Source organism: Oryzias latipes, chromosome 4 (genome assembly GCF_002234675.1).
Source record: "Oryzias latipes chromosome 4, ASM223467v1".
Classification (NCBI taxonomy): Eukaryota; Metazoa; Chordata; class Actinopteri; order Beloniformes; family Adrianichthyidae; genus Oryzias; species Oryzias latipes.
Genome location: NC_019862.2, coordinates 23,205,930 through 23,218,202, shown reverse-complemented (window position 1 = coordinate 23,218,202; position 12,273 = coordinate 23,205,930). Strand labels below are relative to the sequence as shown.

At 45.1% G+C, this 12,273-nt stretch overlaps 1 protein-coding gene across 5 annotated transcripts in view; it reads left to right on the top strand.

Moving 5' to 3' along the window:
• The first annotated feature begins 2,661 nt into the window (after positions 1–2,661).
• The window catches only part of mast2 (microtubule associated serine/threonine kinase 2), a 191,537-nt gene continuing 181,925 nt past the window's right edge, over positions 2,662–12,273 (top strand). For 3 of the 5 annotated variants that reach the window (XM_023954410.1, XM_023954409.1, XM_023954408.1), the window contains exon 1: positions 2,662–3,381. In XM_023954410.1, the coding sequence (XP_023810178.1) occupies positions 3,301–3,381 (81 nt within the window). In that variant the 5' untranslated portion in view covers positions 2,662–3,300. The remainder of the gene's footprint in view (positions 3,382–12,273) is intronic. The other 2 variants (XM_011474291.3, XM_011474290.3) reach the window with 1 other exon arrangement.

The following is a 12,273-nucleotide window of genomic DNA, read 5'->3' as shown; positions in this document are numbered from 1 at the left end:
TGGAAAGTATATTTTAGGGTTTTAATGTTGAAAGGGTTTTAAAAATTAAAGAGTCAGACTAGATTGGCCATGTATAGTCATTTAAAAATGTCATTTCAGAGAACAACATACTCAAAAACATCCACACAAAAAAATCAAATTCTGTGGAAAGTTAACCTTCGGAAACTGAAACCTTCTTTGATACAAACATTACACACGTATTCCTGAAATTCTGATAAATAATGAGACCCTTAATGAAAACCCTTATTTTGGTGACTCAGACGATTAGAATATTGTTGGGGGAAGAAAAAAAATCTTAGAAAGAGTGGTTGCCATAGACAAGTTGAATCAGACTGACTTGGACCAATCACTGCTTACTGACATTGTCTGGCTCCAACACGCCAGTGTGTGTATTGTGAAAAAATGGCCACTGAAGTGACTTGAGTTGGTTGGCGCTGGATGCCGGTAAGCCATTTTCTATGGGGGATGTCACACTCACTAGGTTGATTTTTCATGGTCAATCATACCAACAAAAATTTGAGTAAAGTGAAAAGAGTGAGAGAAAAAGATTCAGCAGGAGCGCAGACAACTGCAGCCTCAAGAAACTTTTTAAAAATTCCTTCCTGGAATTTAGGACAGCATCTGAAGGAGTGGATCAAGAGGCACCACAAACAAAAAAATACACAAATCTTCCATTTCCGGTGACAAGCCAATCAGAACTATGTCAATAGTGCCTTAAGGAGAAAATTGTTGCTCAATGGTTCAATGTCCTCTTGTAAGCATTGTATTTTATTTGGAAATTAAGCTCTGGAGGAAAAGTGGCACAGTTTCCATGCTCCTTGAAATACACAGTTGGTGAGGGTTTGTGGTGCATGACTTCTACATGTGTTGGTCCAAAGTGTTATCTGAACTTCATGGTCAATGCATCTACCAGGGAATTCTGGAGCACTTCATGTTGCCCTCTGCTGATAAGCTGCATGGAGATGCTGGTTTCATTTTCCAGCAGGACGTGGCACCTGCACACACTGTCAACAAAGTGTGAACAAAAGCAGGTTCAATGACCATGGTGTTACTGCACTTTACAGAACCGCAAAGTCGTCTGCCCTGTACATGATGAAGAATCTATGGACTGTGGTCAAAAGAAAGATTAGAGACATTTGACCCACAATGCAAATGGCCTGATGGCACCTGTCAAAGCAACCTGAGCTTCTATTATGTCTACCGTACACAAGCTGGTTACATCCAGAACAATAGAGGATGATGCAGTAATTTTGTGCAAGAGGAGGCCAAAACAGGAACTGAAGGGATTGAAAGGTTGTTCCCCTATTGGCATGTCCCTTTAGGGGTCATCCCAGCGTAGGAACATTCACTAGTTTGCACTTTTGGTTTACCACTGGCTGGAAGGTCACAGGTTCGGTTCCCGACTTGTCAACTCCTGGTGGCTACAGGTTAGTGGCAGCAGATTCAGCATCAGTGTGAGATGGTGGGTGAGATTTGTGACTCTTAAGTGCTTTGGGCCTTGATAAAAAATAGAAAATTCTCCATAAATATACAAAAAGCTAAACATTTTAATGATTTGAAATAGTTTTAAAAATACATATTCATGAGAAGATGTAGTAGAAAAAAAACTTTTTCACAATATTTGAATTTTTAAATATACCATTGCGCTAACTTGTAGCAATGTCCCAAAAAGGTTGCTTATTGCAATAAAAATAACAAATTTATAAAAGCCAGTTTCCAAATCTATAACAAAAAATGCATTTTACCATAATTTTAATTTTAAGAAAACATATTTGGCAATGGGAATTTTTTCATTATATGTAACTCAAAATAACATGGCATTTTAATACATTTTATATCAAATGTAAAAGAATTTTAATTTAAGTTTTAAACACATTTTAAGTGACATTAGACACAGCCACTTCAATCAGAAAGACACTGCAAATACTATAGAAAACACTGACCATGTAGAACTTCCATACAAACAACGGATACTTTGACTAATCTTCCATTTATTTAGTAAAAAGGTACGGAGCCATGGAAAGGACGTAAAAAATTGTTCCCATATATTAATAGTCAGGGCTGCGAATGAGAATTTTGTGCACACAAATTAGCATTTTTGGCACAAATTAATAATTTAGTACTTCAATTCCAACTGCAAATTTGTGCCCACTTAATGCTACTTTATGCCACCAAAATGCAAATAAAATGTTAATTTGTGTTCATGAAACATTAATTTGTGCGGCAAAAAATACTAATTTGTGGCCATTAATGATTCCCATTTTTTCCCCTAAATGTCATGTCGGGGGCCTCCTAAAAATGTCCTTCAGTAGTATGGTGAATTGACGTGCTACTGAGGTTTTCCTTGTTTTGTAAAGACAAATGGGTTAATTGCAACTAAGCCTTGTTTTTTTTAAGCCTAAATAACTGAATGTGTTTGGTGTTGGCGCATTTTCCGTTTTTTTGATGGGGGCAACCCACATAGTACACTGCTCCTAATTTTTACGCATTGTCCTTGAGCAGTTTTACCATCCCCGTAAAATATATTGCCCAAAAGGACTTGAAATAACTAATAACAATACAAAGTATTGACTTTATGTGCATAAGAGAAAGACTTTTATTTTGTAAACCACAGACCGGCTGTGGCCCTCTTCCTTCCGCGCGCTTGACGTCACTGTCAGCCTGTCAGAATCAGGAAACGAGCCGAACCGCTCCATACTGCACAGCTGCGCCTCACCCGGTGTTCGCGCTGACCTTAGCCTCTAAGGCTGAAGATGACAGAACAATAGAATAAGATTTTTCAATCTGGGAATCACTGGGAGAATCAAATTCCGCCGGTTTATGGGCGAGAGAATGGAAATATCCATTAAGCTGAACCCGCGTGCCTGGGTGTCACGGGAGGTTCGGCTCAGGTGAACCACAGGCTAACAGCTTGGCTAGCCCCGGCATTCAGCAGACACCAACTAGCAATTACAAAGTAACCAACGATTCAGGCTAACGGAAAGTGTCGCGGGAGAGAAGGCGCGAGCGCGGCATTTGTGACCGTCCCCTCGCACGCGAAAAACTGCCCGCGTGAACACGTCCTCAGTGTTTTGTGTCAGTGGAGGCTCCGGAATTTGACCTGACACTTGGATTAAGTGACTTTCTCCCATCATGAGGAACCTTTTTGAACAGCGGAGCACGGCTCGGGATGGCTGAGCTCGAGGAATCGACGACAAAGAGTGCCGCGGGGAGCCATGAGTTTTCGGTCCGGCAGAGAGGTGTCAGTGAGGAGCACAGCAGCAGCAGCGAACTGAGGCACACGCCGGGACAGCCGCAGCGATGAAGAGGACAGAAAACACAAACAAGAGGAAGCTGTGCTCCGTGGAGCAGCAGAGCAGCTGGGAAGAAGAGAAGGATGCGGTGAGTTGGTCTGGATTTTCTGACTGCCATATATGGAACCACAGGAGTGTCAAAACAAAAACAAAACCACGCGCACGTAACCAAGCATGATGTTCCACTGTTCCTTGATGATGATGTTACTTGATCTTGGATTATGTTTCTGGTATATAGCTGCACAGTTGCTCATTTTAGTTTTGTTTTTATTCTTGCATGGGATTTTGGTAAGAACAGGGCAGATTTCAGTGGAAGGTGATGGAGTGTTTCACAGCTCAGCAGAGCTTTGGCAGCAGCTAAACCTTCACTCCAATCATCAAATGATCTACTTTCAAAGATGCCTTTTAATTAAATTTATGCTGTTTGTAGCTAAAATTAAAAAAAAAAATCCTGTGTTGTTTTCTAGGACATAAGCGGCAGCAGTTAATCAAAACTTCTCCTCTGAGTTGTTGGCACAATGAGAGCTCTCTGTTTACACAACAGACAGTATGAGAACTTGATTGAGTGTTTGTGATGTCTATTGAAAATGGCTTACTTCTGATTCAGTCAGCATTTTTTCCTTATCGGGCCATGTTGGAGCCAGATGACATCAGTAAGCAGTAATTGGTCCAAATCGGTCTGAGTCATTGTATCTATGGCAACCACACTGGCCAGTCAGGAGTGGGCTTGTTGGTGTCCACACCCTACTACTTCAAGGTTCACTTGGAGGAATCTGTCAGATGTTTTGAACGTTGGAGGTGGGGGGCAGCATATTATCATTTGGGTATCTGGTTGGCCAGTTTATACCTTGAATAACTTCCAAAAAATATATATATATATATATCTTGACATAGGGTTGGGCGATGTCCCCTAAATTGGCCGTTGACGATGTTTGCTGTCAACCATCGGGATGGACGATGACATCGTCGGGGGGGGGGGGTATTTTTGCATTTTTCGTTCTTATATAACTGCTATTCGTTATTTTGCTTTTTTCATTTTATTTCCCAACTAATGGTTAATCCGCGATGATCCAGTATAAACTGAGGGAAGTGACTTTAACAGAAAAAGTAACAAGCAAGATAGAAAAGAAGTAGTCTGCTCCCGCACTGAACTGGCGGAGTGGACCGGCGGAGTGCGGATTTACAGCTTTGTGTTTGAAGGGGGGGGGGGGGGGGGTTACATGAGCGGTATGTGTGGGAGATTTAAGACTGCGATCCGTCCCGCAGCTCTAGGGGTAAGAGCTATCAAACTCAGAACCGGGTCTAAAAGTGTGTCTGAGCACAGCACGGATCGTCAGCAGACGCACAGAGGTTTGAGCATCAAAGCAGAAATGTCGCTCAGTCCTTAGAAAACATTCAAACAATCACGTGGATTTGTGTTTCCAGTCGTGTCCCGCCTAAATAAAGGCTGATGTTATTCACAGGATGCAGCGCCACCCAAAGCTTATTAGCCCGTGTTAGCATACTGCTAATCCTGGCTACGTTCAGAAAAAGCACTGACCACACGAATTAAAATTCAAATGATGAGCGAACAGGTGTTTCATAATAACCGTAACATTATTAAAAGCACGTTTAGAAGATCATCTCGTATTTTACCGAGCTGACATGTCAATATATATAGCCGCTCGGCGCTGTTATCGTTTTGTATTGAATTGTTACATTCAATAAAGTTTGGAAAAAAAGCCGCTCGGCGGAAGTTGTAACCCCTTCCGGTTTTCAAACTGCGCATGTGCGAATACTGCGCATGTGCGAATGATTTATTCCGACCGAAATTGTGACCTTAGTGAACGTTTTTATATTCTGAAAACATTTTTCTGGGCCCATCTACACGGTTGGATTCTAATCCGACCATTGATCCCATCAAGATATTTTGTACATGTAACCGCGGCTTATGGTGTCGACGCGCAACGTGGCGGGGGCGTGGCATCACGATGGTGGTCTCTCCATCGGGATGTCAGTCACCCATCACGATGGACGATGATATCGTCCATCGGCACAACCCTATCTTGACAACGTTTTAGGATCAACAAAAACATGTTGGAAAAGAGCAAGAACGGTTATTCGGACAAATCTAATGACTGGGTAATGGCTGTTTATGTCTCTGTAGAGGTCTATGGGATTTTGGCTTTATTGAACCAGCAGGTGCTTCCTAGCTTCCAGCTCAGACGAGGAAAACAAAGACATACATGAATCTATTTGTCTGAAAGCGGATGCATCAGAATGGAGTGGAACAGGGAGCGTAACGTTCACAGAGTGTATTTCTACTTCAGAAATAAGCTTTTTCTGTTAAAGTGCATTTTTTTCTTATCCTCCTGATTCACAACAATTTGAGTAATGTAAAACTTGGAAATGCCTTTTTGAGCTTAATTTTCTTTATATGTCCTCCATCCTTAGAAACACCAAAAACCCAATTTTTATTGGAGTGGGTCTTTAAAGACTATAAGACCAGTCATGAGTATCAGGCTTCAGGAGCTCTCACACAGCCCACGATCACACTTTCTTGCTTTGTCATGGTGGCTGCAGTGCTCTGGATGATGCTGCAGCTGCTGTTGGGTCAAGATGAAAGTGAATGGATGCAGGCACTGCCTTGCTAAAGGGAAATGATGGAAAATCAAAAGGGCTCAATAATGAAGCCTTAAGGTTTCCTGTGCTGAACGTTTTTTCCTCTGTTTAAATTCCAAGTGAACTGAGTTGGTAGTTTTGTTAGGACTCAGTTTACTGCAGTCTGCTGTTTTGGTTTGTTTTGTGCCTGTTTTTATTTGGGCTGGATTAGAGGAAAAATACACACTTGTAATAAAAAAAAAAGTGTGGCTCGGTTGAAAAAAAGAGAACCATCTTTGATTTCCTTGAAGTGAATCCATGATTTGAATTTAAGCTCTAGCTTTGCAATCATCTATATCTTCTAAGAATTATGTTATTTTAGTATCATGAGACACAAACAGTTTGAAAAAGAAAACTCTTTCAAAACTAAGTAGTTGTTTGCACAGTTATAGATAGAAACTCTCTGTGCAATAAAGCAAAACGAAAAAACAAAAAGCAAAAGCCTCAATAGGCATTTGTTGGTTTTATTGAAACTAGCAACATTTTGGGGGCAACCATCAGGAAACTGGAGTGTCGCCAATTAAATTACAAATATGTCCTAATTTTTCAGTTGTGTGATTGAGTAAAACATCAGTGACCTCAGCAGTTTGAGGTATAAAAAGAGTCTCCCTGTGGTCTAACCCTTTAATACCAGAGCTTTAGCTGCACTGTTGACATTCTATCCACTATTGTAGCTGTTTAACCGTTTATGCAATGAATGTAATTCCAGTGTGTAGCTTAACAGTGCAAAGCCACTTTTTTTTGCGACAGAATCAGATGATTCACATTGATTGCATGAACGCTACTGTCAAGTGTTGCATGTCAGCACACGTGGAATCACGTTAACCGTGTAAACGAATAGAATGTTAACACTGGGACTGAATCTCCGGTGTTAAAGGGTTAAGAACAAAACGTCTCCATATCAAGCTTTCTATGGAACAACAAACCTGCAAGAATTAGTCTAAAAACTTTAAAATCTGCAAAAAGCTGTGGAGGATTAGAACTACCTAATTTCCACAAATACTTTCTTGCAAATAGATTACAATATATCTTAAAATGGTTAAAAAATAATCCAGAAACCAACTCATGGTTAGACTTGGAACAGGTGTTATGTGGAAAGATCAACCTGTCACAGCTACCATTTATTAGCCAAACAGTTAAAAAACAGGATTGTTTCAAAAGCATTAATATAAATGCCACCTTAACAGCCTGGTGGGAATTTCTCAAAATATCAAAATCATCAATTCAACCGTGCAAAATGACACCCATCTGGAACAACCCGGACATCCTTATTAACAAAAAAATGATTCACTTCCCAGCTTGGCAAGCAGGGGGCATAAAACAACTAGAGCACGTAATTATTGATAGAAGATTCATAACCCCCCAGGAACTTCAAGACAAACATGGAATAAATAACTTCTTGGAATATCAGCAACTTAAATCAAGTATTACTAAAAAGTATAAAATTAAAGACGACGATTTAAAGCTACCAGATGTAGTTACCACTCTGATTAATTTTTCAATGAATAGAACTCTCTCCAAAATATACAAACTTTTATGTAATTTAGATAACAATATTGCCCTTCCAACAAAAAAATGGGATGCAGATTTGAGCATCAGCACAGATGAAAGCTTCTGGTCAGAACTTTGTCTAAACACCTTTAAACTGACAAAAAGTCCAAATCTGCAGCTAATCCATCTCAAAACTCTTCACAGAATTTACTACACTGGACAGAGGATGTTCAAGATGGGTCTCAGTAACTCAGACATTTGCGAGCACTGTGATAATAATCTACCCGACAGCTACATGCACGCACTGTGGTTCTGCACTCCTGTCAGGGCTCTCTGGCAGCAGGTATGTGCCGATTTATCAGTCTGGCTTAAGGTTTCAATCACTGCCTCACCGTCACTTTGTGTGCTTGGTGACATGAGTGCCATCGATATAGAAGAAGGATTAGCATCTATCATTTTCATAACTCTTTGTATTGCCAAAAAAACTATTTTAATAAATTGGAAAAACAAGAAAAATATAAACATAAGTCAACACAGAAATCTGCTGTTTGATCATATCAGCTTGGAAAAAATGTCAGCCCAAAGCTCAAGTAACTTTGAAAGAATTCAGTCTCTCTGGTCTCCTGTGGTTGACTCCATGACTTAGGGGGTGGAGGGCCTGGTCGTCGCTGCTCCTTGCCCTTCTGCCGTGGTTTGGGGTGGGGGTCGGGGCTTCCGGTGCCTGGCGGGGGCGGTGGGGGGCTCCGTTGGTCGGGGGGTCGGGTCCGGTGCCTGGGTGGGGCGGGCTGGGGCGCTGCGTGGTCCTCTGGGCTTGGGTGTGGGGGTGCGTGGTGGGGGGGTGGGGTGGTGGTCTGGCTTGGCTTGGGGGGGTGGTCCCTTTGCCTGTGCTGGGGGGGGTTGGCGGGGGGCCCTGCTCGGGTGGGGGGGGCCCAGCGGCGCCGGATGGGCTGCCCATCTGCACCTGGGGCTGGGATCGGCCCTTCCCTGGCTCTGGGACGGGACGGGACAACCCTCTCGGGGCCCCCGGTCGCTCTGGGTGTCACCCGCTTCGGCTGCGGGGTCTGGGGTGGGGTGGGGTGGGGGGCTTGTCGGCCCTGTCCTGTGGGGGGGCGTTCTGGGGGGGAGGGGGGGCCCATTATTAGTACGGGTCGGGGGGGCTAGCGGGTCGGGGTCTCCGCTGAGGCAATCAGTGGTTGCCTCGGCCGGTTGGCCTCCTCGGTCCCGTCGAGGCCTGACCAGAGCTCTTCTAGGGCCGGCGTCTGGGGGTGGGGGCCTGGGCTTGCTCCGGGGGGGGGGACGCTTTCTGGCTCCTCTCTCTCTGTGTGGGGTGGGTGGTGCCGGGCCTGGGGTGTCGGCGCCTCCGGGGGTGGGCCCCTGGGCTGGGTGGCCCTGGCCCCTTTGCTGGGGGTGGGCTGGGGGACGGCTGTTTGACCACCGGGGGACAGTCTACCAGCTGTCCCCAACTTACCCCCTTCCTTATATAACCTCATATTAGGGTGAGGGGGTGGGGGGTTTAGCCTGCGATGCGCCTTGGGGGGGGCTACTTGGGAGTGGCCCCCCTCCTATGGTTGCCGTATGGAGTGGGCCCCCCCTCTTTCGGTTTTATTTGCACCTTAGACACGTAGGGTCCTTGGTAGGGGGGTGCTTGGACATCACTGCCAGCAAGCAGCAGATGTCCTCCTGGCACCCTACCCGCCAATTTTAACCGCACCTTAGACATTTAGGGCCCCTTGGTGTGGAGGGTGAGGGGACATCACTGTGAGTAATCAGGAGATGTCCCCTTAGTGCCCTACTCGCCAATTTTAACTGCACCCCCCTTAGTACACACACCCCTCCCCCTTCAATATATACATTCAAACATAAACACACACACATGCACACAAACACCCTCTCAAACACCCATACACGCACACACATTTTACAAGGAAGGTGGGACCTGGGTCCATCTGTCCCCTACCCCGTCCCTGGTGGGGGGTGTGGGCCCCTTGGCGATGGCGGCCGTGTCCCTTGGGTGCCGGCTCCCTGGGCCCGGCGGTGCTCTCTCCGCACGGTGGGGGGGTTCATATTACACCTGAGCCGGGGGTGTTCGTGTCCCTGGGGGGTGGGTCCTGGTCCTTGCCCCTGGGCGCTGGGCCCCGCCAAACTTCCAACATGGCCGAGCCTGGTCGGGCCATATTTATAACATCCCTTATGGGCCGCCCTTTTTTCCCCGGGGTTCCCCCCTCCTGGGCGGGGGCGGCGGGCCCCTGCCTTGCTCCTACCTGGACCAACCGTGGGCCGGGTGGGTGGCTGCCTGGAGTGCGGAGCGGGTCTCCCTTGGGGGGTCCTGGCTCGTACCTGGGGTCGGGGCGGGGGGATGCCCGGAACTCCTGGGTGGTGGTGGGGTGCTCGTCTGGGGCTGTGGGCGTCCCTCTCCGGTGGGGCCCTGCGTTGGGCTCTTCCGGCGCGGCGGGGGGCTGCTTTCCTGGCTGGGCTGGGGCGGCGCTCTCTTTCCCTCTGCGCCTCCCTGCTCTCTGGCTCTGGGGGCCTCGCGGCGGTCCTGCTGGCCCTGGCCTGGGTGGCGGTCTTGGTCGCCCGGGGGGCGGTTGTTCCCTGCCTGTTCCCGTGTGGCGCTGGGGGAATTCCGGCTGCCGCTGCTGCTGCGGTGGGGGTATGGGTGTGGGGGTGGCTGGGCGCTCCTCCTCCTTCTTTTCACATTCCACCATCCATTTTAGAAGAACATAAACACTCACCTGAGCACAGGTGTTAGCTCACCTTTGCACTAATAGTTTGCATGATTGAATGAATGAAAGATTTCACACTAGTTGGTTTAAAGGCATAAGTATGCGTTCGTGAACACTATCTGTTTTGTGTGCATGTTGACATGTGGACATTTCTGCGGCTAGCAGGTGTGTTGATAATATTTGAGTGTGTGTGAACAGGCCCCGCCCTTTTTGTACTACATTTGAACCGTACCGTAACGATAAACAACCAGTAAACCTGCCTGCTCTATGCTGCTTCATGGTCTTACCCCCCTTCCCCTCCTATTATCACCCTCCTACCCCCCCCTCTCTCTAACGTCCCTCTCTCTTGTTCCCCTCTTTCCTTTTCCGTCCGGTCCAACACCAAAGATTTTCAAACATGATTGAAATTAATAAAGTTTGGCCTCAATTACAAAAGGGGTTTATTCAGACATACCTTTGGTTTGTCTGAAGATGAATAACCCCTCTTGTTAGAATAAAATATGTCCAACACAAGAGGCCCTCAGCTCTCATCTGTTTGCCTAGCTGTTGGACAGGACAAGTTAAAAAAAAAAAATAAGAACAACACGTCAACGTGTAAAACTGAGCTGTAAAATGCAATGAAAATGTCACTGCATTGAACAGTTTTTTAAACTGGTGCACCTGAGAAAAAACTAAAGTTGGATCACACCGGTGCAAAGATGTAGCCTCAGAGTCCTGGGAAATCTTGTTGTTTAGGTCACCGACAGAACATTTGTTTCCGCTTTCCCACTGAAGACTCAGCACAGGACCCGCTGCAATGAGAAATCACTTTCTGATGGTAAAAGTCTAGAACGTTAAACAGGACAGCATGTTGCTATTGTAGAATTGGAAAAAAAATAAGATAAGTCAATTCTTCTGAGCATCATTTGACACTAAAGCGTGATGTCATGTTTCTTTACACTGGGAAGATTTCTACAACACACTCGCCTATGGGATTTTACCGCACCACCCTGTCACATGGGAGAAGTTGCTTTTACTTGGAAAGTTAGGGCTTTTAATATGTAATTGTTGCAGCACCTTCTCATTAGGTCATTTTCAGCCAGTTTTGAATTGGGGGAGGGACGTGTTGAGTCAGAATGAGAGCTTTATAGTGTCATGAGGGAGGCAGACAGACAGATGGTTTTGTAATTTTGGTGTGAAACCCAGGGAAAAAGAGAAACAAAGAGGCTTTTTCATCCACTCTGACATGTTTCAATTCAAATAAAACACAGATTTAGGAGTTGTGACACTGTTGCTGAACTCCATGACTCAAATGTCCATTTATTTTGTTGAAAGTTGTTGTAATGATTCATATTTGGACTTTTTTTAAACATCCTGTTCAGAAAAAACAGCAAATCCTCTCATACAATCCATTGTCATACTCAAAATTATGCTTTTGAGCTTTTGCCTTTAAACAACCACTACAACATTAAAGTTTTTTATTTTAATTAAAACTGTAAACAACATAGACTTCTACAATGCGCACTGGCCTTTTCTATGCTTACGTGTCATGAGTGTTTGATCATGTAAGATCTGAGTTTGAGTCTCAAGAATGAGGTTTTCTGTAAGAACACTACCTTTCTGCCACTTTGAAGTATTAAGCTACACGAGCCATGTGACCCGCGTTCGAGAATGTGATTTTAGCTCATGGTGTTCCCGCCAGACGAGCAGGGAAGGGCGTCTTCTTTTTCTGTTTTTACTGTTTTACTAGCACATGTCTGCCACTTACAGTTGGAAGAGGCTTGGTTGAAGCCGTGCAAATCTTCCTCCAGGCTTTTTCTTTCACAGCTCTATTGCAAAATATGAAAGACTTTGTATCAAGTGATTCTAGCTGGGCTCGAACCGCAATTAATGATTTCTCCTTCGTGATCAATTGACATTGCGGTGAATTAAAGGTGATGTCATTCATTCGTCACCACCCAATTCCAGTCCCTGACTGGTTAAGGTTCGACTCGGTTTAACTTTCAACATGTGCTAATTTGCCGAACGTTTTGTACGTAGAGCCCGAAAACAGTCTTAAAAATGTGCGTAGCTTCGCTTGAACGTGAGAGTTTTGGACACGGACGCCCGAAACGCGCACATATGTGTGTTTACATAGACTATTTATT